General features: G+C 43.9%; 1 protein-coding gene across 2 annotated transcripts in view; it reads right to left on the bottom strand.

Annotated features, from left to right (window-relative positions):
• Window positions 1–10,226: 10,226 nt before the first annotated feature.
• SERINC5 (serine incorporator 5) overlaps window positions 10,227–26,494 on the bottom strand; it is an 87,112-nt gene continuing 70,844 nt past the window's right edge. For both annotated transcript variants that reach the window (XM_027100733.1, XM_027100734.1), the window contains 4 exons: window positions 21,928–21,994; window positions 19,014–19,053; window positions 18,203–18,347; window positions 10,227–14,823 (listed from right to left, as the gene is read on the bottom strand). In XM_027100733.1, coding sequence (XP_026956534.1) covers window positions 14,676–14,823; window positions 18,203–18,347; window positions 19,014–19,053; window positions 21,928–21,994 — 400 coding nt within the window. In that variant the 3' untranslated portion in view covers window positions 10,227–14,675. The remainder of the gene's footprint in view (window positions 14,824–18,202; window positions 18,348–19,013; window positions 19,054–21,927; window positions 21,995–26,494) is intronic.

Here is a 26,494-nt window from a genome sequence, read left to right as displayed (position 1 = left end):
GCTTTTCTGGCCCACAGGGCAGAAAACGTGACCATGAACAGGGCCTGTGTTTAATGGTTCTTGTCCAGCCAAGGGGGAGTTATCTGCAGAGAGAACTCCCCTCCCCTCCCCTCCCCTCCCCTCCCTTTCCCTCCTTTTTTCTTTTCTCTTTTCTCTGTCTCGGTCCTAATTGCAAGCTCCAGGGTAAGGGACACAGACCAGGCCACTGGGTCTAGGGCCATCTTAGAACAGTTCACCAACTATTATAATTCTATATTCTAGGATAAAATAATTCATCCTAGAATAGTCCCCAACCCTGAACCCAGGTGGTCAGTGGCTGTGGGCGGTCTTGTTTATGACCACGGCAATCAGGAGTCCATCACTATAACTGTTTGAGGGGAAGCGGGGGATGGGGACAGTTCCCAGAGAAAATGTACAGGGGCAGACAACCCAGTAGGGGTTCACTCCATTCCTGATGGCACAGGGAGAGAGTGGTTATGTGGTGCTAGATTCTGTGCCTCCCAGTATCACTAACTGACATGGTCTAGTCACTGATTTTCCTTGGGAAGAGATTCATCCATCCATTTAACAGACAGCAAGTGCACATCCCAGCATTACGCTAGGTGCTAGGTGTACAATGGTGAAAAAACCCATCATCTCTGCCCTCATGGAGAGGAGGATATCACCACATAAATGGAAAATTAAAATACGGTGAAGAGTATTATGCTCAAATTATAACCCAAATCTGATCCGGGTGGGGCTGAGGAGGGAGCTGTTTCAAGAAATGCTTTCTTAAAAGAATATATCTGAAAGGAAATCTTGAAAATTAGGGAGGTTGGTAGAAATAAAAGAAGGATGAATGTTCCAGGCAGAAGCAAGTTTCACTGTCAAGGAAGGGCATTTAGGAACACTGAAAGTAGTATAGTAAGGTTGACACGAGGAGTATTCGGGTGAGAGCACTGGGGAGGTAGACTAGAGAGGGGGTCAGAGACCAGGTCTAAAGGTGAAACCATGACCCTCAGATTGGGACTTGAAGCCACACTGCTGGGACTCAAACCTGGCCAAAACCCAGATTGGGACTCGAACCTGGCCAAAACCCAGATTGGGACTTGAAGCCACATGCCGGGACTCAAACCTGGCCAAAACCCACAGTCTTCCAACTGATACTGCACACCCGGTTTCAGGACTTAATGAAGCTCAGGTTCCTGATGTCTCATTGCAGAAAGAATTCAGTGAGAGACAAAGTGATAAGTAAGAAGCAGATTTATTTAGAGAGAAACATACTCCACAGACAGAGTGTGGGTCATCTCAGAATGTGAGAAAGGCACGAGGGTAAGGAGATGTCAGTTTTTATACAAGTGGGTTATTTCCCAGGCTAATGAGTGGGAGGAGTATTCCAGCTATTTCAGGAAGGGGCGGGGATTTCCAAGAATTGGGCCAGGGCTCACTTTTTGATCCTTATGGTCGGCCTTGGAACTGTCATGGCGCCTGTGGGTGTGTCATTTAGCTAGCTGATGTGAGCGTATACTGAGGCTCAAGGTCTAGTGGAAAAAGTCGACTTGTCTGCCATCTTGGACCCATTTGGTTCTAATCAGTTTATGTCATGTCCTCAGGCTATGTTATTCTTTCAAAAGTTGTGCCCTGCCTCCTTCCCTCCTGTTTCAAAGGGACTTGAATGCCATAAATATATGACGAAGGCAATGGGCCCCTTACACAAGAGTGACCTAGATTACTAGATTTACATTCCTGAAAGGTCACCACGGCTGGTAAAGGATTGGGTGTACCTGAAAATGGAGAGAGCCAGGTGGGCAACTTGTGCAGTAACCTTGGGGTTCTAAGGTGAACTAAGACAGAAGGCAAACTGATTCAAGAGATGTTACCACATGGATCAAGAAAAGGCCATGTAGTGGATGAGGTGGTGGGGGGAAGATATATAAATAAAGTTATTACTTGAAATAATGGAAGAAAGTTTGAGAGAGATTGATTCTATCACCATTTATTCGGCAGGATCACAGGCTGAATCATGAGCCTTCCTGCAACCTAATCTAAAGTTTGTTCAGTTCAGAGATTCTATCTGAGCAAGGAGGAGCTAATGAGTCAGTCACCTGTCAATGTGGTCTTGTGAGCTTTCTTGTCTCCAAGAGACAAAAAAGGAAGAGAAGAACACTTTAGGATTATAATTATGAAAATTCATTTAAATATACTGAAAAACCAAAGTGGTGGGGTAGAGGGGAGAACTGAAAATCTGATCTCATCTCAACCAAGTAGATTTGGGACAGAAACAACCAATTAGGCAGAAATCCAATTTGGATTACAAAAAGCTAGTTCATCAGTAAGATCAGTACTGACTGTAAAAATCAGAAGCAAATGAAGAGTCAATTAAGCACAAAAGCTTCGCTGTGATAATATGCAAAGAGATCCAAGCTGTACTAACTGTAAGTTTCCTGCCAAAGAGAAATATCATCTTCCCTGGTGGCAAAAGTGAGAATTTCATGACATCAGCCAGATAACCACAAAAGAATGTATCTTATAATACAAAATGCCTCTATGCCATCATGAGACTATGCTCTCCCCACCCAACTAACCAACATTCATCAGTTACTGAGGTATGTATTTAACAAACACATCCCATTTTATAGCCACACTCTTTCTGAGCTGACAGGTTGGATAGAGAGATACCTAAAACACAAGCTCTCCAACATACATTTTTTCCTTCTATGTTGTGAGATATTAAAACACTGTTTTACACACATCACCCTTCCTATATTAAAAACAAGTTATCCACTGCCTTTTCTGTCCAAATAAAATTTATAAATTTTAATCTGGCTATGAAAATTTTAATTAAAACTTAAAATTTTTAATTTGGTTTCAAAATAACTATATATTCATTACAGAAATTTTCAAAGAAGAAAATTAAAATTACCCTAATTCCAATACCCAGAACCAATCACTTCTGTAATTTAAGACACACTGACATCATGTATGACAGGGGAAAAAAGTAAATTATAAGAATTTTTAAAAATCTCCTTACCCATTATAGTAGGTTGTATTATTGTTCAAAATATCAGCTGCCCCACCCTGGGGGAGGGTAATACTTCCCTGCCTCATTGCATCAGCCTTGGCTATGACTTGAGGCACCCCTCCTTGTGGGAAGATTAGATATCCCCACCCTGTGGACCTCAAGAGTAGCCATAGGACTTGCTTTGATCAATGCAGTGATAACAGTAGTGATGTGTACCACCTCTAGGAAGAAGCTTTGGGAGTCACCATGTGATTCTGCCATGTTCTCTCTTTCTTCCATGAGACCAGTGTAGGGGAGGAAAAATAATTTTCCCTTTACTCTTCTAAGTTCTTAGCTGAGACCTCTGTAATAAAACAGTTAACAAAAGACAAAGACATTTATTAGCATGCATACCTCATGTATACATGAGAGATACCCAAGGGAAAAATGGCTCCCCAAAGTGGCTTAGAACTCACTTAAATACCATCTTAATAGGGAAAGAAGAAAGAGGATGTAGGCCTTTTAGGGGAGAGTAATGATTTTTAGGAAAGATGAATGGACCTTTAGAAGAACAGATGGGAGTTTATGTTGAAGTCTGTCTGGGTGTGGTGTCAACTTCTAGTCTCCTCTGGTTGATGAAATTCCCAGGGAAGGGATCTATGACTACTGAGCTTCTTTTGGAGGATCTGTCTGTAGGCAGGCAAGGGGCATTCAGAGAAAGCTTCTCCCTACTTGCTATAGCTCAAAACAATCAGTATGCCAAAGTGGCATATTCTGTGGTGGCACGTTTTGCTACCCTTCATTCTATACCACATGTATACATGGGAGATATACTGGAAAAATTAGTAGTTCTCAGAAGTAGCTTAGAACTCAGGCTTATATACCATCTTTAGCTAAAGACAAGGGAAAAGTATGGGAGAAGCCAAATATGAGGAGGTGACCAGGAGAAGCATGGTAAACTAGAGTGTTTTATTATGCAGATTTAAGTCAATGTCTTCTCCATTGATAAGGTTCCAAAGTTGTCCCCAGGTATTAATGTTTGTCCTTACCGGTAGAGAGGGGAGGAGGGATGCTTTTCTAAATTTATGTTCTGCTCTTAGGCAAATGGGGGAGGGCAAAAAAGTTTTCTTGTATCTTCTCAATTGCGTTCAGCTCAGAAGAATTCTTCTTCCAAAGTAGCATATTTTGGAGTGGCAAATTCACCCACCTTCATCAGCAATGTCCCAAATAGGGGCTGCTGTATCAGCCTGGCTCTCAGAGTGAAGAGAACTTGGAGCAGAGCTGCAGACAGCCCACAGCTGAAATGTAATGTGAGCGAGAACTGAACTTTAGTCATTGTAAACCAGAGAATTTTAGACTTGCTTGTTACCACAGCATATCTTAGCCTATACTGACTGACACACCCAATGTATCAACTAAATTTTTCTTATGTCTGAAGACAGCTTTTATGCATTGAAAGAGTTTCAACTTACATTTTATATAAATTATATGTATTTTTAAAATAATTTTTAAGCCTTTAAACTCATGTCATTTTATTTACAAATTGATTAATTTTGTGTTAATATTATTAGTCAATTTTGTTTTTGATTAATGTCTCCTTGGCTTATAAATGTGATACATACACCCAAATGTTTATCACGTTTTAAAAATTAAGTCTTAGAAATTTCAAAGTACAATCTAATTTTAATACATTTGATTTTCTCAAGCCCTTCAAAAACCCAATAAAGATGATTCACATTAGTACAGACAAAACTCTCTAAACATTTAAAACACATGACACCTAAAAAGTTTAACCTTATGAACTTAATAAACTATAATAACTTAAACATTGGCTTTAAACTTAACTACCTGTATCTTCTTTTGAATTTTTATTAATATTATAAGTCTAATTCATCAGTCTCTTCACTCACTTTCTCACCTTAAAAGGCAGAAAAACGCATAACATACTATAATGATTACAAACCTTATTTCTAGATAATACTCATTGCTAGACATAACTTAGCTTGTCATCAGAGCGTCTTTAAAATTATTCTTGTCTTCTGGTAATAACAAGATATTCCAGACCTTTATATTTCCTGCCCTAACATGTGCAGTGTGCTTCTCTTCAGGGAGCCCTGCACCCTTCCTTGGTTTTCTGTCTGTAATGTAGATAGGATGGATCTGCAAAGCAGTCCCTGGAGTCCACAAAAGAAAAGCCAGAAATTCACGGTAGCCTTTGGCCTGACACTGAGATGCTGAACCAAAATCCCAGGTGTTTATGACACTGAGGTTCACTGTGCTACTCAAATGCAAGTCCTTACTGATATAATCCTTATGCAAATAGAAAAACCAAGAGAAAGCTCTATATGCTAAAAGGAAAAACTGATCTACAAAGGAAACCTTGGGAGGTGGAGAATGGTAAAGAGAAAAGGAGATGGGAAAGATGGGTGAGGTGAGGTGAGATTTGGCAACCTCTGTAAAAACAATTGCATTTAGTAAGGATTTTAAGAAAAAGGTCGCCTTTTTCCTTCACGTGTAAAATGAGAATTAGAACAGTAACTTCCACAGGATCATTGTGAGAATTGTACCAGGCATACATCAAGTGCTCAGTGAATAAGAGCTATCATTATTATTTCAAGCTGGGGTTCCAGAACAGAATTCAAGTGGGGAACATTAAGAACACCCTAAGAAATCCAGAAGTCCATTCTCTCTCTCTGCCCCACCCCTTCTCTCTTTCACAACTACCCCTCTACACATCCATTTTAATCCTAGATCTTCCTGCAAATTGGCTTTCTCCCTGTGTTCTAACTAGTCACTAGCAACATCTTTTAAGTTTCCCAACTCCTTGTTTCAAGTCCAAATTTCCAGAGAGGCTGATTGCCCAACTTAAATGGGAAGTCCATTCCTCAATCAATTAACTGTAGCTATGACAATTATGTGGAAAGAAAATAGCTGCTCCTGCTACAGGCATGAGAACAGTTCCCAAAATGTGGAGAGGGAAACACAGAGCGGAGGTGCTGCTATGAAGACAAAACAGTGTGAACACTTTGGGTGCATTTTCTCTGAGCGCGCAAGCATGCATGTGTGTTCTAACCAAGTCCCTCTCCTTGACCAAATAGTCAGGCTCCTCTGAGCTCTCTTCTTGACTAGACCTCAACCTTAGTCTTCCACATCCAGCCTGTCCTTGCCAGGTGGCACAGCCTAGTCTTAGCAAAACTCCCCACCCTTGATATCTGACCAAGTTCTTCATCCCCTCTACCTTTGATGTATAAGTCCTTGTGTTACCCAAAAACTGGGTTCGCCTCTTCATGGGTGTTGAGCCAAAAGACACAACCAAGCCAAAGATTGAGAGAAGGAAGGATTGATTATTACTTGCAGCCAGTAAGGAGAACACCAGGGATCTTTCTCAAAGCAGTGTCTCCCTGAATAGCAAACTTGGGGAAGCTTTAAGCTAAGGGTTCCTGCATATTCATGAAAGGGCTTGTGTGGTATATGCATATTCATTAAGGGGTGTGAGCAGAGAATTCAGCATAGACTTGGGACAAACGTTGACAAGAGTCCAGGCCCTAGTTGACAGAAGTCATGAGGGTCAGAAAATGTCAACATTATCATCCCTTAGGTTCCAGTTAATCTGATGGTTGAGGACTCCAGGGGTTTGAATTCTGCAAAACAACTCAAGAACGTGCTTCAGGGTAATCTTTACCTTTCAAACAGAACTGGTAGTCTTTACAACTGATATATTGTCTCTGATAAAGTTAGGTTATCTCCTTGTCCTGGTAGTAACTGTTTTTACCTTCTTTTTTTCCCTTAATATCACTGACTACTGAGACCTATCCCTCTGCAAGGGCAAGCACTGTGGCCAGGCTTAGATCACAAAACGGCTGAGGCCTAAAATGGCTTCTTATGTTAATAAAGCTAAGTCTGGTTCTTCCTCTGGGGGCCCCCTACCCTACCTGCTTACACTTGGCCTACCTTTAGCAAGAATCTCTCCACCCCCTGAGGTCTCCTCTTATAATTTTCCATCTACTGGACCCCCTCCCTCTGCTTGTTATCAATCCCCACTGTCCTTGTATTGAGTTAGCCTAATCTCTCTGCCCTATTGCAAAACTCCTATTGAATGGACTTGAATAAAGTCTTACTGTGTTGTTGTTGTTGTCATTGTTTTTTGTTTTTTGGTTTTTTTTTTGGCCACACCATGGGGCATGCAGGATCTTAGTTCCCCGACCAGGAATTGAACCCAGGCTCCCGCAGTGAAAGCACCGAGTCCTAACAACTGGACTGCCAAGGAATTCCCAAGTATTACTGTTTTAACAAGTATGAGAATAATTTTCTCTTTAAGAGTTCACACAGGCAGGATTTGGATCACACTGTATATATGGTTTTCTAAATTACTTTTCATTTAACAACACACTGAAACACATTCAATGAAATATTTTTTCAACAACACTATTTTTTTAACTACTCATCATTTCTAAGATGCCACAAATAAAGTGTAGCCTCAAGGTCAAGATAAAGCCTCTTATTATGACCTCAAAGATTTAAGGAGGTGCGTCTCAAATCCTCCTGGCTAGTGCGTCTCCTAATCTCAGCTAGATAAAAGGGCTTCTGTAAGAATAAGGGTATTGTCACACAGCACTCTGACCTGTAGCCCAAAGTAGAGGGGAGTGTATCTGGAAAAGATTGGTGGGGATGGTTTTACCTAACATAGTGAATCCCAGTAAGAGTCACACAATGTTTTTAAGAGAATTGAACTAACAAAAGCACCACCAGCTTGTACCAATAGGGACAGGGACAGAGACGGTTCAAACTGAAGCCACTGGGCTCCCAACCACTTACAGGCAGGAAGCAGGCTGAGCAAACTATTCAGCTACAAATCAGGCCTTTTTTTTTTTTGCGTTATGTGGGCCTCTCACTGTTGTGGCCTCTCCCATTGCGGAGCACAGGCTCCGGACGTGCAGGCTCAGCGGCCATGGCTCACAGGCCCAGCCGCTCTGCGGCATGTGGGATCTTCCCGGACCAGGGCACGAACCCGCGTCCCCTGCATCGGCAGGCGGACTCTCAACCACTGCACCACCAGGGAAGCCCCAGGCCTTTTTTTAAGGAAAAAGAAGGATGACCCAGAAGGTGGGGCTTAGAACTAAGTCAGGTCCTGTTGTGGATGATGCTTCCAGGGGTGGTTCCTTGGATGTCGTTCTGTGGGTGCAGAGACTGGAAAACTAAAAAGACAAGTTTTTTTGTTTATTTATTTATTTATTTATTGGCCACATTGGGTCTCCGTTGCTGCGCGCGGGCTTTCTCTAGTTGAGGCGAGTGGGGGCTGCTCTTTGTTGCGGTGTGTAGGCTTCTCATTGCAGTGGCTTCTCTTGTTACGGAGCACGGGCTCTAGGTGCTCAGGTTTCAGTAGTTGTGGCACACGGGCTCAGTAGTTGTGGCACATGGGCTCAGTAGTTGTGGCTCACGGGCTCTAGAGCGCAGGCTCAGTAGTTGTGGCACGCAGGCTTAGTTGCTCCACAGCACGTGGGATCTTCCCGGGCCAGGGATCAAACCCATGTCCCCTGCATTGGCAGGCAGATTCTTAACCACTGCACCACCAGGGAAGTCCCAAAAGACAAGTTATTTGCCTCCCATGATCTTAAGGGCAATGTGAACAGGGACATGATAAATACAATAGACAATTCCTTTCAAAAGGTGGGGATGAGTGTATGTAAAAACCAGTAAAATCTGAACAAGGTTTGTAATTTAGTTGACAGTTAATACTGCCAAGTGCTGGTAGGTCAAGTAAGATGAGGACAATGGATTCAGCAACATGAAGGTTACCAATGACTTTGAAAAGCACTTTCTGAAAAAGGTATGTGTGAAAGCTTTACTGCAGCCGGTTCAATTCAAGAGTGAATAGAAGAAATGACAGAAGCATAGTTTTTGGATCTTCCTGAGTTCCTACACAAAAACAGTGCGAGAGGGTAACACAACCAAAAACCCCATGGAAAACACTTACAACAAAAAGCGGTGAACCTCAAAACACAAACGCCAGAAGACCTGAGCAATGTCAGCATTTATGTGGGAAGAAGTGGTAGAGGGTGGGGATTGGCAAATTCATAGAGGTAGAAAGTAGGATGGTGGGTGGTGGCTGCCAGGGGCTGGCGAGAGGGGAACGGAGAGTTGCTGTTCAATGGGTAGAGAGTTAGGCCTTTGCCAGAGGAAAAGAATCCTGGAGATTGGCCGCACAACAATGTAGATGTATGCCAACTCAAGGCTGGCACCTGCCACCTGCCTCTACAAGGATTAAATCACAAGCTGCTGGGACCGCTGACCTTCAACACCCCCTGAAAGGAGTTCAGGGTGGAGATCAGGAGTGAGGCACTCTGTGCTCCGGGAAAAACTGGCAGAACAGGCCTTCAGATAGTTAGATATTTGCAGGAGAAGATTATGAGCCCAATTCTTGCACCTCCTCATATCTAGAAAAGCACTAAAATCTTTCATGGTGACGCCTGCTCCTAATACACTGACATTCCCCCCCAACCCCCCGCCGCCACCTCTTCGGAACAGTTCCTCGGAGCTATCTGAAATGCTGTCTCTTGGGCTATAGTCCCCATTTTGCTCCAAATAAAACATAACTCACAACTCTCACGTTGTGCTTTTTTTTTTTCCAGTCGACATGTATTTAACACTGCTGACTGCACACTAAAAAACAGTTAAGATAGTAAGTTTTATATTATGCAACACATACTATTAAAAAAATCAGGATACTAACCTCACATACAAATGAGAATTGGAAGTATCAAGATTAAATCCCATACAAAGATATTTTAATAAAAACAAAAGGATCATTCAATACGGCTAAAGAAAATTTAAAAGGCCTATGTAAATGAAAGATACAATCATACATCAGAAGACTTAATGTTGTTATCATGTCAATTCTTCCTGAATTGATCTAATGACTCAATGCCATCCCAAATCAAGGGAACTGGCAACTTAATTCCAAACTTCAGAGGGAAATGCAAAAGGCCTAGAATAGCCAGATCTTGAAAAAGAAGAACCATGTTGGAGAACTCACACTACCTTGTTTAAAGACTTACTCTAATTCTCATATTTAAGACAGAGTGTCGTTATCGTAAAAATAAGAAAAAGGAAGCAGGCTGCAGGGGCTTTCAGAGAGAAAGAAGGCAAAAAGCCTGGGTTTTCCTGTTTGAATTTTCATTCTCTAGAACCAGAACAGACTCTATGAAGCTTAAGAGAGAGCGAATTAACACCTGAAGACATCTTTGGAAAACAGTACCTGGAAGACTTTAATTACAAATGCATTCAACAGAAGGAGAAAAAAACAACAGTTTTCAATTTTATTAAAGTTAACAAGTTTTGAGTATTCTACCTAGGAAAAGACTGGTCAACTTCGGCTGCTTCATAGAAAAATTAGCATCCAAGATAACAAACATAAATCCATAGTTGCCTTTGTGACTTAAAGGAAAAACAATAACTATTTTAAAAGTTACCAAAACTCCAACCATATCTGAGAGCATTATAAATTTCAAACAGTAGATTTACCACACATATTACATTTTCAAATTCTAACACAGCAAAACATAACCACATAATTTGGCTACATCTAATTATTTCAGAAAAGTTAAAAAAAAAAGTAACAAAGTTATGACTATAAAACTTTTGTAGTTTTTTTTTTGCAAAGTAAAAAAACCTTAAATCTTTAATAAAGGAAAACAAAACAATCCTTAAATTTCTTATAAATAGCTCTCAAGACATATATTACCCATCTGCTACAAGCTTTCTTTACCTGAGAGAATTTCCCAGGATCCTTCACCACAAAGGATTACCTTAAAGAATTCTTCTAAAAAAAAAAAAAGAATTCTTCCAACATTTTACTCACATAAATATGATTAAACACCTATAGAAGTGGATGTAGACAAATGCATTCTTAATCCACCCTTCCCCAAGTAAGTTTTTGCTGAAAGGATTTTGCTTTTAAAAAAAGAACACCTCTTTGGTAAAAGCCAAATATTTCCTCCTTTCAAAATGAACGCCTCTGCAAATGATTTACTGAGGAAGGGTGAAAAAAAGAAAAAAGAGCGAGAGGTCTTTAGAATGGCTAGCATCAATTCAAAAGATCTGTGTCCTGTGAAGCAAGTCTAACATTAGAGAACGCATTTCTGCCTAAAATGCAAAACTGGATTAAAATATCTGAGGCTTTACAAATATATTAAAGATGGCAGGAAACACAGTTAAGAACAAGGCCAAAGGGATTTAGTAAATTAAGGAGAATACCCTATAGAGAATGCCATGAATCCAGGGGCATTGGCACTGTACCTGATTAAGGAGGGCCCAGCGTGCTCTCTGGACACGTGGGGTCTTGGCCCAAGGTCACAACCTTCTTAGTTATAACTAAAACCGTCTTTCACTTCCAAGAGGGGTAGGACATGAATACATACCAAGACGAGATGCTCGTTAGAAAGGCAGTCAAAGGAGAAAAAAGGCCTAGGCAGCTTAAATGCACACAGGCTCTGGAATTCCCTTTGCAGGGTAACAGGAAGCACCAATGGTAGTAAACTTCTGGCCAAAATTAAGCACATAATCTTAAAAAGGCAGAAGGTGACAATTTGGGGGGGAATTAGCACTGCACAGAGGTCACCCATAATGAAGGCACCGCTGAGCAACTGGAAATAAACAATGGGGTGTGGGAGCCCCTCTGTTAGCCATTCTGATGGGCACCAGAACCCGAAATCCCCAATAACCCCACCCTCCATCAGTCCACATGCACATGGCCCATCTACTCTACAAAGGAGCTCCAAAGACCTCTGGAACAATTCTTTCAAGCCATTTCCCAAGAAACTGTGAGAACAAAAAAACCAACTAACCAGTATTAAAAAATTCAACCCAGTGAGGACAAAGTAGGGTTTCCAAAAGCCTTTGACAAAAAAGTCTCTGGTCTTCAGTCAGGTGACACATCTAGACATACACTGCAACACTCCCAGAAGAATCCCTTCCCCTACTTAAGTGTCTGTACTCATGAAAAAGAGAGGGGAAAAAATTTCCTCATCGGATGAACGGCACAGAGGAAGCATACACAGTTTTAAAATATCTTCGGCTTTCATCACTAAAGGAGTCTGACCAGCAGCTTCTGGGAATGCACTTTTTAAATCATGTATAAAAAGTTGTAGGAAGCAGAAGTCTATTATTTTAAAAAGACTATCAGTGAATTTATCAAATGAACATCATCCTTAAGAGCAACTCAGAGCAATTGGCACAATGTTTCCAGTTTCTTAAAACACAATAGCACAAAAATGTAGGTTTTTTTAAACCCATGAATGTTGACTTATCACCTGAGTATTGTTTATTACAATTAATAATCATTAAAGTCAACTTATTTATATGCCCTCTGTCCTCAGAGAACACCTACATCTCTTGATCATTCAGATAAGCTTGCTTAAATTTTCAGTTGAGAATAAAATCAGAGTGACTGTAACTCTCCTTCTTGTGTCAGACCAACCTTCAGAAAGGAACATTATTAGTCTTAAGCAGCTGGAAAATGGGGGTTGGCTGTAGGAGAATTTGGGCGGCTAAGGAAGGAAGCTCCGAGGGCCTGGCCACTGGCAATGTCCTTTCCTCTGTGTCTCCCTGAGCTTCCTTCGGCACAGGAAGGGCCCAACGAAGGCCCGCTAAGGAACACAGGGCCTGGTCAGCTTGACCTTGACCTGCCAGAAGGGCCAGTTCTAAAGTCACACGGCTGGATGCCAGACCCCACTAGACCCCAGCAGGGAGAAGACACAACGAAACCAGTCACTGACGGCACCCCGGCTCCTGAGCTGCCTCTCCTTTCGGCTTACCCAGAGCCCGTGTCACTGCACCGGCCGCTGCGGTGGCCTCTGCCAGGATGCTGCGACACACACAACCCCACTCCCTCCACCTGTCCGACCCACAGAGCTCACACTCCCACTGGCTTAAGCTCGGGCTACGCATAGCGGCCATTCATTTTGTGCCTACAGAAGATCTCTGGACCACCGAGCTCAAAGAGCTCCTGGTCTGAAAACAACTTGATAAAGTTTACAAAACAAGGCTCTCACACACACACAATGAGCGAATCTCCAACACTGTAAATAAGTTCCTGGAGGAATTCATCCATTGTTTGAGCCCCGCCCCCCAATTTTCTTGAAAGGAGGGCAAAGCAGTGAGTGGAAATGAAGAACTAGACTAATTTCTCAGGCCGGCATTTGGCACACTGGAGGCCAGCTTAGGTGGGACCCAATGCATACAGCAGGGCACAAAAGTACAGGCCAAATCTTTTCATCCTCAGACCCTCTCTGCCTGGGTGCTGAGAGGATTCTTTCCATCCCGCATGAAATACTAAGAGGAGGGTGCCCACCGTCCTCCACCAGGGTCTCTGATGGACTTTCCACTGCGTAAACTCTTCCCTGGCTGAGAGTATCAGCACTGAAAATGGACGTCTTCTTGGGCAGCTGCCTAGAGTCATATCTTTCTTCAGTATCACCTTAAAAGTATGTATTCTGGAAATTTCTGCGGCTTTTGCTTATGGCTTAGTTAAATACCTCCCCCCCACCCACCCTTTCTTCTAAGTATATTTGGTCACTTGTACAACTTGTATAACTGGAGGCCTTACCTGGTCAGCCCTGTTTGAGGTGTTGCCTGTGGTCCTCACCTCAGCAAATCCACCCCCAAAATCATAATGGACATTAACGGCGTGCTCACATTACAGGTCTGGAAAACAAAAGTCCTTTTGCTTTTACAATTTCGAAGGCCTCAAGTGGAAGAGAAAACTGGCTGACTTTAGTAATGGAAAGAGGGGCGCAGCAGGCTTCAGTCAAGAAGCAACTTCCCAGGTAAGGCCCTAAAGTATCATGAATATCAATCCACAAACAAGAACTATAGCAAAGAAAACAACACGAATATTGTTCTCTAATCAGTGAGTAACACCACGTGTAAGAGTCATAGTATTGCAGTAACTCAGATCAGGTAGTGATAACCTGGTGGGGGATCACATGGGTGGTGATGACAAATTGTGCTTTTTCACATTACAACAAAGATGTTGAACCCAGAAAGGATGAGGGGAGCTCTGGGAAGGGCAAGGACAGAGTGAAGTCTGTGATTCCCAGCATCACAACTTCAAAGGGAAACGTTTGGGGGCTGGGAGGAAACAGCACAAGGGTGGAGTTAAAAGCAGATGCTTCCTCTTGTAGCCAATAAATAGCAGGGAACCAGGAGCAGGGGTCCCGCAGGCCGAGGTGTGGGAGAGGGGTCTGCGTTCTGTCAGGAGCTTAGGGCCCCAGATTCTGTCATGTTTTTCTATTTCAAGGATAGGAATAATAGGCCACACAAGGTAAGCTTTTCTCCCTGTGATAAAATGTCATGTCCCAAACTCTGTTTTGGTAAAAACATGCAGAAGGAAAATACTTGCCTAACTACTATCCCAGTTTTTAGGGGTAAGACACATACAAAATATATCACTCAGGATCCACTCGGGTGAAAATTTCAATTTTCGGGGGACAAACTGGTAGCTTCTTTTCAAATTTCAGAATTAAAAAAGATAAGCAGGTGATTTTTTTTCCGCCTGTTAAGTTTTTTTAGACCCACTCAAGCCAGCCAGGGGGAATGCCAGCTTGTCACAAAGTACCAGTCACTGCTCAGACTCCTGGTATGTTTGTTCAAAGGACGTCACTTCCAGCCTGCAGAACCTAGGAGATTGCTCCGATCCTCACACGGAGAAGTGCGGAGAGGGTCGACAGAGGGGAGCGACCAGCGTTCCCAGGTATAACAGCACACATATCCAGCAGGAAGCCATCTTGACCCAGAAGATGGACCAGCTCCCGCTGAAGAAGGTTTCAATGTTGGCACTTTCATAGCTGCGGAAACAAGAGACCCAGCTGTGATCAGTGCAGGGTGCGAACAGGTGGTGAGAAGGTCTCTTCCACCAAGTCTTGTCTCTCCCTGCTTCCACCACCTCCAGCCTTTCTTTTTTTCCCTGGCAACTCAATTCAGGTGTAATTCACACCCACTTAAAGTACACGATTTTTATTATATTCATAGACTTGTGTAACATCACCACAATCAATTTTAGGACATTCTCATCCCCCCAGAAAGAAACCCTGCACCCTTCAGCTGCCCTCCCATTTCCCTCCTCCTGCCAGCCCCTGCCATGCATTTATCCACTTTCTGTCCGTATGGCTTTGCCTATTCTGGACATGTCACCATGCATGGAATCATGTGGCCTCTTGTGACTGGCTTTTTCCGCTCAGCATACTGTTTTCAGGGTGTATCCATGTTGTAGTATGTAACAGTACTTTATTCCTTTCTGTTGCTGAGGAATATTCCACTGCGTGGATATAGCGCCTTTTGTTTATCCATGTGTCAGCTGATGGACATTTGGTTGTTTCCACTTTTCGGCTATTATGAATGATGCTATTATGAACATTTGTGTACAAGTTTTTACATGGACATATGTGTTTTTTTTTTTTCTCTTGGTTATATAATTAGGAGTGGAATTGCTGCATCATATAATAACTCTGTGTTCAACATTTTTGAGAAACTATTTTCCAAAGTGGCTGCACCATTTTACCTACCAGGAGTGTGAGGGGGTTCCAGTTTCTCCACATCCTTGACATGTTATTTTCTGCCTCCATCCTTTCTTAAACTTCCGAAGCCAAAATTTTCCAGGAATTCTCCAGGTATCACTGGGAAGCATTAGAGGCTCTAACACCCTCTTCTCCCTCAGGATGTTGGGGAAGAATCTCCTCAGGGAAGCCTTCCCCATCACTCTACTTGAAACCGCTGCCCCCAGCATCCCCGACCCCACTGGGTACTCCTCATTCCTCTTCTTCATTTTTCTCCCCAGTAGTCATCACTGTTTGACACGCTGTATTTGATTGGATCACCGTCCATCTCCCCTATTAGAATATAGTCCCTACCACCCACAGCAGTGTGGCATGAAGGAGCCACTCACATGTTTGTTGTACAATGAGTCTTAATGTCTATCCTAAGTTATTCTAATGTCTATGTTAGGTATATCCTCAGGCACAACAAATTATGATGCAACAGAAACTTTGGATCGGTCAAAGAAATCTCCAAAAGGAATCAAAAAGAATCTCCATGTAGTGACAGGGAAAGTCAGGCCCATCATGTATTGCCCATCACGTAAGTTAAAAAACAACCCTCAAGGGGGAGAATATGTGTAATCACGTTTATGTTTTAAAAATTATATAGGCTAGGGCTTCCCTGGTGGCGCAGTGGTTGAGAGTCCGCCTGCCGATGCAGGGGACACGGGTTCGTGCCCCGGTCTGGGAAGATCCCACATGCCGCGGAGCGGCTGGGCCCGTGAGCCATGGCCGCTGAGCCTGCGCATCCGGAGCACAGGCTCCGCAATGGGAGAGGCCCGCATACCGCAAAAAAAAAAAAAAAAAAAAAAAAAAAAAAAAAAAAAAAATTATATAGGCTTATAAATGCAAAGAAAAGGAATGAAAGGATACATACCATATAGTTAGCAGTGGTTATGGGGTGGGGGGGGTCCATTGTTATTTTTCACACTTTCACCTCTTTTTTTTTTTTTGGCTATGCCAGGCTGGCAAACCCGCGCCCCCTGCTGTGGAAGCAGGGAGTCTTAACTACTGGACCACCAGGGAAGTCCATATGTTAGTTTTTTTTAAGATGTTTCAAACTTTTGTAATGAAAGTGTAAAAAAAAAAAAAGACAAAGTACAAAGTAGAAAAAAAGAGTATCTTCTCTTTCTTAAAGGCAGAATTCCATGTTCTTCCTCCTCACTGTTACTATGTTCTCAAGACTGCCCACGTGCCATTAACCTCCCATTTTCTTAAAGCTGCAGTAAGTATCACCAACTGCCAGGCTTAAAAGCATGCCAACAGAGGGACTTCCCTGGTGGTCCAGTGGTTAAGACTCCACGCTCCCAATGCAGGGGGCCCGGGTTTGATCCCTGGTCAGGGAACAAAATCCCACGTGCTGCAACGGAGAGATCCCTCAACTAAGACCTGGCGCAGCCAAATAAATAAATAAATATTGTTTTAAAAAGCACGCTGACAGACTGTCAGGAACGCGGACTGTTTCTGTGAAGATGAGTACAGCAGCACTTGGAGAAGAAGTTAGTTGACTCCAAGAGATCTGATCTTCAGGCTGTAAAGAATAGGATGTTTTTAACAAACAACCCAATCCAAAAATGGGCAGAAGACCTAAATAGACATTTCTCCAAAGAAGATATACAGACTGCCAACAAACACATGAAAGAATGCTCAACATCATTAATCATTAGAGAAAGGCAAATCAAAACTACAATGAGATATCATCTCACACCAGTCAGAATGGCCATCATCAAAAAATCTAGAAACAATAAATGCTGGAGAGGGTGTGGAGAAAAGGGAACACTCTAGCACTGCTGGTGGGAATGTGAATTGGTACAGCCACTATGGAGAACGGTATGGAGGTTCCTTAAAAAACTACAAATAGAACTACTATATGACCCAGCAATCCCACTACTGGGCATATACCCTGAGAAAACCATAATTCAAAAAGAGTCATGTACCAAAATGTTCATTGCAGCTCTATTTACAATAGCCCGGAGATGGAAACAACCTAAGTGCCCATCATCGGATGAATGGATAAAGAAGGTGTGGCACATATATACAATGGAATATTACTCAGCCATAAAAAGAAACGAAATTGAGCTATTTGTAATGAGGTGGATGGACCCAGAGTCTGTCATACAGAGTGAAGTAAGTCAGAAAGAGAAAGACAAATACCATATGCTAACACATATATATGGAATTTAAGGAAAAAAAAAATGTCAAGAAGAACCTAGGGGTAAGACAGGAATAAAGACACAGACCTACTAGAGAATGGACTTGAGGATACGGGGAGGGGGAAGGGTAAGCTGGGACGAAGTGAGAGAGTGGCATGGACATATATACACTACCAAACATAAAATGGATAGCTAGTGGGAAGCAGCGGCATAGCACAGGGAGATCAGCTCGGTGCTTTGTGACCACCTAGAGGGGTGGGATAGGGAGGGTGGGAGGGAGGGAGACGCAAGAGGGAAGAGATATGGGAACATATGTATATGTATAACTGATTCACTTTGTTATAAAGCAGAAACTAACACACCATTGTAAAGCAATTATACTCCAATAAAGATGTAAAAAAAAAAAAAAGAATAGGATGTTTTTAAAAGACTTTTCTTTTAACAACTTCTAAAACATCTAAGACAACGGGGCCACTCACTTGAACCAGTTGGTGACGGTCATCATCACATAGAGGGAAGCCAAGAAGAATACGAAGTGGAAATAGGCATAGCTGTAGACAGTGCTTCTCTTCTCATCATAAATGACCCTCGGGCCCTCTTTCACATTCTGCTGCTCGTCTGTGTCTGTGAACCACAAAGCGAGCACAAGCCCAGTGAGTGAACACACGCATGTTGACCATTTTCCCAAAGCCACACTCGCTAGTTTCCATCCCAGGGGCTGTTGAGTAGAAAAGCTGTCAAAAATCATTTGTACCCTCAGGCAATTTCATCTATGCCATAAGCCCCAAACGCCCACCTCACCCCAAAACCTTCTATAACAGGATGAGTTACCTAATGTCGGTCACGTTTATTTTAACAGAAGAGAGCCCTTAAACACACAAAACGCATTATAAGCTCAGAAGAAAATGAGAGGGCAGAGCAAGAGTTCTCAAGCCCCTGGGATGCTCTAATTCAAGAAGAGAAGTAAGCTGAACGAAAGAAAATTTCCAAATTATCGTTCCTTTAAAAAATGCACCTCCCGCTCCTTGAAATCTCACTGGGTAATGTAACTTATATAAACATGACCCAAAATATAGACTGTTCTTCTCTTGCCAGAATATCAACACAAACGAATCCCAGCAACCCTTTGGGAAGAATGCGTAAAGTGTAACACATAACGATAAACCAGCTCTGGAATAAAAATGTCCTCTCACCACTCAAGTTATTTGTGCCTGAATCCCAAATGCCTACAGACTAGAGCTACAGGTCTGCAGGGCCGCACGGAGCACGGAAGGAAAGCTGTCTACTTACCCTCTCCACCAGAGCCGAAGCAAAAACAACACCGGGCTACCTGCGAGGGCAAAACCAACAGTCAGGCGGCTTGCTTTCTGCTTTTCTATCTCCACACTGGTTAAGAACTAAAGGCCACCTATGTGCCAAACCTTCTCCATCTGAACTATATCCCAAGCCCTGAACTGCACGCTTCACTCCTTCGAAAGGTTCTGATCACGTGTGTTCTTCCAAGACGCTCTGGGGGCTAGTGACAGGAAATAAGGACATGGAGGTGAGCCACCCAGATCCCGTTCCAAGGTGCTCCCTTAGTGCTTGCTCAGCTACTGCGAGGCTCTAGAAGGCAGCTCCAGGCTTTGCCCCAGCTGTGGGTTGCCCCACCCTCGAGGGAGCCTATCCTGGGCAACCCACACAGAATGACCGCTCACGGCAGGGCGGTAAAGGTGCAGCCACTGACCCCTGGGGGACAGCTCTGATGGGTCGTGTATCTGCTCCGAATGCCCGGGGGGTGAGCAGTGGCTCTGTCCAGCCTGCAGTGCCCTTCGACCTCACCCTCTGCCCCATGCTGCCCCCTTCCCTCCTTCCACATGTGTTGATCCCTAATAAACATCCGCATATCAGGCTCTGCCTCGGTGGCTGCTTCTGGAAAACTCAACCTGGAACACAAAGTGAGTGAGACAAGGTCGCCACACTCATGGAGCTCACTCCTGGTGCTTTGCTCTACTTGCTACTTGATGAGATCCTCTTCGGCGCCTGGGGCTGGGATCATTATCCTGTTTACACGTGAGGAAACTGGGGTCCCGCAGGCTGAATAACTGGCCTGAAGTCACAAAATTAGGTGACAGACCTGGGAGAGGAACGCAGTGAACCCCAATAGGCAGCACATGGTATCTAGGAGATGGTGGGGCTGACAGACTCAGAAAGGGTAAAACAACTAAGGGATCTGGGGCCAGGAGGCCTGCCCACATTTCCTATTAAAATCGGGCTCTGAGCTGGCTGCCTCATGGGGGCAGGGGTGCTGGGGACAGCGATGGATGGGATGCTTTCCTTTAACAGTCCTTGGTTCCTTCCAAATGTCATGCCATGTTTCTGACCTACTCAAAACAATAAACAATTTAAAAAAAAAAATCAGGTTACGAAAAATTACTCCATGATTCCAGAAGTACTCTGGTAAACAGAATAAGAAATGCTACACACGCCAAGACAGTCTGCGAAGTGCTGGGTCCTCAGCACCTTCCGGCTAACAACAGTTTCACGACAAAGAACAGAGAGCCAGGGGCAAGGACGTGGGAGCTTGAGCCTTCGTCCCATTTATACATCTCAAAGCCAAGCCCTTTTTCCTTCGTGCATCAAGGAAACTTGTCATAGAGGGATTGTGATACAGTCCAAGATTCACTAATTCATTCAATGGGGCCAAGACATCGTATGCTGGGGTCCCAGTTCTTTTGAAGCTTAAGTTACAAGAAATGACTAACTCTCTCTTTCAAAGGTATATCCTGTGAAATGTGAGGCAAGGAGTTAGCAAACCAACTTCCATCCTGTGTGCTCTCCAGTTCAGAGGGAAATGCTGGGGCTCTTTCCTTGGAATGCGAAGAAAAACATCCTCTCTTAAATCTAACTCGGAGACTTGCTGTTCTTTGCACTTTAACTGTGTACACAATGGGGATATTGAAGCCAGAGCGGTCCAACCTCAGCAGGGGGTGACCCAGTCAGCAGTGTGAACGACCCCTTGCCTTCTAGAGGCCATTCTCTTCTGGAGAATAGGCAGTAACCCATTCAAACTCAGCACAGTTTTCTCCTTCTTCAAGAGACAGAAAGAGCTGGTGAATGATACTGGCAGACTGACAACCCTTCATAATGGTCCACTATCTCCAGGTCAGGTGCAGGGAGGACCATCCCCAGAGACCCACTGCAGAACAAAGTGCGCATATCTGGACAGATGCCAGGGCTCCTCCTCCATGCAGCCGGGGTTGGACGCCAGGCAGAATCAGCAGAGAGCAGCTGCATCTCGGGCAGTGGTGGTTAGGAACACAGCATAGACTCTGGAACAAGAGGGCACGGTTTACATGCTGGCAAATCAAAAGTTTCAAGGACTTAACTTTTCTGTTTTTCCCCCTTCTGTGAAATGGAGATAAAACCCTCCTTGGGCTTCTTTGAAGATTAAATGAAGTCACAGACGTAGCACTTAGAACACAGCTAGTCTTAGCCATCATCGGAACCTCCTGTTCGTTCCATTCTTGGGGTCAGGGCTGAGTCTCTTCCTGGCTGCCTCCATCTGATCAGACCTTTTGTGACCTTGGTGGATGTTCCACTGAGGGCCCCAGAAAAAAGACGTTTGCACAAGAAAGAAAATGACATTCTGCTGACCGACAGGCAAATGCTGACCAGCCTGGTTCTTCGGACGCCGACTGTTCACCATTCTTCGCCCCATGGGATGGCCCGCCTGCTGGCGCTGCTGCAGTTAACAAGCTCACGTACAGACAGTGCCCAGCAGGGCGGCACAGAGCGCAGGCGCGTTCCTCCCCTCTCCTTCCCACAGCTACCCTATGACCTCATGGCCGTGCTGTGTACGGAGAGCGCAGACAGGTAAAGACGAGGGGGATGGGCTAGAAGTTAAGACAACCCGCACACATTCTGTTACAACAGAGGAAACGAGCAAAGAGCAGCCCAACGAGCTACCCAGGCCTCTGGTGGGAGTGGGGCGGCCGAATGCCACACCAGAGGCCAAATTTGTTGGAGGAAGATCAAGGATTTATTTTAATCCTGTAGTATATTCAGGACATTTCTTTTCCTGGACGAAAATTGTATTCCTTCCTAAGGAGAAAAATGGGATCGTGGAATACAGACCACTAAGGATGCAAATAAACACATAAAAAGCCTTCTGAAACATGGGTCTTCCGAGATGAAGCAGGGCCAGAAAAGGAAATAAGCTTACTTCCAGGTCAGGAGCTGCGTACCGCCCCTGCAGAGCATCCGAACTTGATCTGGTCGTCGATGTCAAACTAAGAGATAAACAAAAAAGGTCAGCAAGGCCTATTAACGTGTTATATCACATAGAAGGAGGGCAGAGTCTCCTGGCGGAGGCTCCAGTGAGAGGCTCACTCTAACCTACAGTCCTGCTTGAATACAAGTTGTCTATTTTAACAACCCACTTTATTCCAAAATTGCCTGACCTGTTCGATGGCTGATGTTTTTTTCCCATGTTGCATGAGATCATTTTATGCAAAGAGAAGTTTATAGGTTAAAAAAGATAAAAGTCGTTTTTTGATCCTATTATCTTGTTTTTCACTATTGGTTTCCGCTTCTCCTCCCTCAAATGCCAATAATTTTCAGATTTCATTTTTATCTTTCCCCTCCCTTTGACTAGTCTCACTTAGAAGGGATCAAAAGCAATGAAAGAAGCCAGAAATGGCAACAAAATGCAAAGGCACGAAAAGCAAAGGTCATCACTATTTTCTGTGATAATCAGCCTTTGGCAGAGCAAGGTTTTCTGTTTGGAAATTCAGCACAGAGTAGTTATCAGTGTGATTAAAAAACATTCTTCCTGCCACTCTCCCCATGCCTAGAGAGGTAAAATGTTATAAAATCTGGCTTACAGGGGTGAAAAAAAAAAAAAAAAAAAAAAGTATTTATTTTTCCTGGGGGAAAAAAAGGACCATTTTAAGCAAATAGAAAAATATTCAATATATATGAATAATCTTTACAGATTGATTTAGCAAATATTTACCGAAGGTGTGCCATGTGCCAGGCCCTGTTCTAAGCACTGGGGACTCGGTGAAACACACAACAATCCCTGCCCTCCTGCAGCAAATGCGCTAGCCTGGGGGCGGAGGGGCTAGTGGAGAGGCAGGAATTAGCAGACCCATTTCAACCAAATAAACTGCAAGACGCAGCACTACCTTCTCTGCTCATTCTCATCCTCTCTCCCAAGGAGAGAAGAGATCAGTGAGATGCAAATAAACAATAAAAAGTTTTCCTCATAAAAAGGTCCTCTGGGATCCAAGAGCATTGCTTCTTTTGTGGTCCACTCAAGTCCAATGGCATCACTTTCACGTCTGCTTTGAACAGATGGATGTTAATGGAGGCCCGCTCCACTCCCACTTCCTGACTTTGAACCTGGTCTGAGGAATGATAGAAACAATTCCCAATGGCTGTGCACCCAAGAAACACATACATCTTGCTCCTGCACTCAAGGCATGTTACATTTTGTGCATATGAATTATGATTTAACACAGTATATCGTTTCCATGGAGGAAAATGTAACTTAACTTTAGGAAGAGATCAATATCTGGAATTTTCATCTGAAAGATGATATTTATTCTTTTAAAAAGTTCAAATAAATATTCCATTTCATAAATTCTTGGGAATAAAATGGTTTCAGAAAAGCAAAGCTTTTGATCCTGACACCTCTGCCACTTTGCTTCCATCATCAGAGAGCACTTTAAAAGGGGAAGCTTTTGTTCTTCTAAAAATACCTATAATCAGTTCATCATTAGTGACATGTGACTTCTATAAGTAGATGTTACCATAAAATAAGGTCTTTATTCAATCATGGCCTTTACCCACAAAACACTCTTCTTAAAATTACTGAGAAAATATTGTTTTTACAAACTCTTTAAAAGCCTAGGAAATTCTTATTGTCTGCACTCTGGCTATTACTAAGACCCATCTGGTCGGCACAAGACAACAATTCCCGGATTATCCATAACCTCTTCCCTTCCAGGGCTAAGGCCTGAGTGACTTTAACCCAGTACTTCCTGTGGGGGTGGGAGGAGCCTGACAGCATTTGGTTGGGACAATGCTTCAGTGGACAGAGAAGGTCTAATCACCTTATTTGTTTACTATCTCGAGCACTCTCTCACCAAAAGCCAGGGGCATCTTGCAGTTGTTGTGACAACCAAAAAAGAAAAAACGCCTCCCTGCTACCCCCAACCCCTCCCAACCTCTGTCATGCCCAGAATCTCTTCCATATTGGAAGAATGATTTGCAATGCAGGTGCCCCTCCACATCTGCTTCAGCGGTTCGGGAACTGGCCAAACTCCACTAGGTCACAGAAAATCTCTAGACAACGCGTCCAGACTTTCCTATCGGAGACCACAGATTCTGCCCCCGACAAACTTACAGGGCCCTTGAGAGATCCCGTGACTGTTCTCAGACTTGGTATAATCAAGTTCAGTTATGTTCCCAGTGGAAACCAGAGATGGTGAAAAGGGGTCCTCAACATGTTCCTGATGCAGAGACATGAAAACTTCTAGCTGGCAGGTTAGGCAGTAACAGGATTCCCAAAAGGTACTCCCCCCACCCCCTTCTTAAATAAAAGCAGTAGGTCCAGAACACACCAAAAGAATAGATAACCCTCCTTGATTTGCCAACTTTTCTCCATTTAAACCAATCTCTCCAGTGCCATCTTACCAATCTTGCACCTATTTCCATATGGTCTGCTATAGTGCTGTGAAATGTCCCATTTGGAACTAGCAAGTTGTTTGACCTTTACTAAAGATTCTTAGTTTTTCCAATTTTGTTCTCAAATTCCTAAGACAGCTGAAAAAAGAGTTATTTTTTTCTCTTAAGCATAGCTAAAACTGAAATAGCCGGGGAACATTTTACAGCACAAATGCCTCCTAATAATGCAATTATGCAAGTCATCCAGCTGATTGTTCCACCTAAGTGAAGGACCTTATTCCAAGTCTTCCCAGGGCGTGGGTGGGGGGTGGGGGGGTGTGTGGAGAATGACTATGAACCTGTCTCTCCCAATACGCCAGCAAAGGAGATGTAAGGAAAGGTTTCCTGAACTGGGGGAAAAATATAGGAGCAGTCTCCACATCTCAATTTTCCTTATGTGTACAATGAGGGAATTGAACTTTTCTTTTGTTGGGGGGGTGGGGGTGGGGTGCACAGCTTGTGGGATCTTAACTTCCCAACCAGGGATGAAACCCGGGCTGTCGGCAATGAAAGGACAGAGTCCTAACCACTGGACCGTCAGAGAATTCCCAAGAGGGAATTGAACTTGATCGACTCCATGATCCTGTCTCATCTGACAGTTTGTGAACTTGAATCCAACAGAATAACAATTTCAATCAAAATCTAGAGACCAAGGAGGGACTTAAGGAATAGCTGGGGGAGGCCAGGGCCTATGACAGCAAGGATCCAGGCCTAAGGGGGTACAGGGGCACCCGCTTATAGAAAGAGCCATCAGGGGACTCCTGACGGGGTCCGGGCTGTGACATTTCTTTACAGCATAATGCCTGGGTACAGTAGAAGAGGCTTTGGGAGAAAGGGCAGCCTCAGTTGGAAAGCTGGCGAGTGAGTTTTGGCTGAGCCCTTCTTCCAAGCTAAGACAGCCAAGAGTAAAACATCCTCATAGTGAGTGCCCAGAAGCAGGACTTGGGACAGAGAGCCAGAAAGTGAGACTGGAGGCCATCATGAGAGCCTCCTAAAGAAGTGTCTGAGAGAGAGAGAGTGTGTCGGGGGTGAGGAGACTCCAGTTGGGTGAGAACATAGCACAGCGAGCCTCTAAGATCTTACCAAAACAAGTTAACCCCAATCCCAAGCAATCCTGGACTTCCATTGAAAACAGGTGATTTCTTCTCCCTTCAACGCACACACCACCCAATCTTCTGGCTTCCTACAGAGTCTATGGAGAATTCTAGATATTCCTGCAATCATCTTCAAATGACAGTTTTCGCCCAGGCAGCGCAGCCTCCTTCTGTAGTATCTTCCAATCTCTCAATCCTCTGAGTCTAGGAAAGTCAAGATTTGAAACACTCCTAATTGGGTCACCTCTCACACCTCCCTGTTCAAGGCCCTCCTAGGCTGAACTCAGTACCCCTTGAGCTCCAAGATGCTTGGTATAAAGTTCTCAAAGCCCATTCCTCCTGGAGCTGTGGTGGGTAATCAGAGCAAACATCAGTCACTCAGACACCCTCACCCCACCCTGTGCAGCACTTCACTGACCCCTGAGGAATCACCTGCCATCACCAGGCAGTGTGTCCGCGCCATGTGTTACACCAATACCCTGGAGCTGCCTGGCTACTCCTCATCTCCACTCGGTGTGGCTGCTGTTTTCTGTCTCCTCGTTCCTTTGCACACCATGGTTTTGCAGTTTGATTACCAGCATTCAAAAACGTTTGTTGGGCTTCCCTGGTGGCGCGGTGGTTGGGAGTCCACCTGCCGATGCAGGGGACACGGGTTCGCGCCCCGGTCCGGGAAGATCCCACATGCCGCAGAGCGGCTGGGCCCATGAGCCATGGCCACTGAGCCTGCGCGTCCGGAGCCTGTGCTCCACAACGGGAGAGGCCACAACAGTGAGAGGCCCGCGTACCGAAAGAAAAAAAAAAAAGTTTGTTACTGGCATTTAGACAGATGTTAAGTAGCAGCTGTCAGCTTTGAAATTTGTTATCTTTTGGGAATATCAGATTAGACCTTACCAACCTCCACTAAAGTGCCTCTAAATTCCAAAAGGAGCAATGTTTTATTCATCATTTCTCACTCAAGGATGGCAG

The sequence above is a fragment of the Aethalodelphis obliquidens genome, unplaced genomic scaffold (assembly GCF_003676395.1).
Source record: "Aethalodelphis obliquidens isolate GAN/ISIS:26980383/991018 unplaced genomic scaffold, ASM367639v1 scaffold4, whole genome shotgun sequence".
Lineage (NCBI taxonomy): Eukaryota > Metazoa > Chordata > Mammalia > Artiodactyla > Delphinidae > Aethalodelphis > Aethalodelphis obliquidens.
The sequence above is the reverse complement of the archived record's forward strand: the minus strand, read 5'-3'. Positions and strand labels throughout refer to the sequence as shown.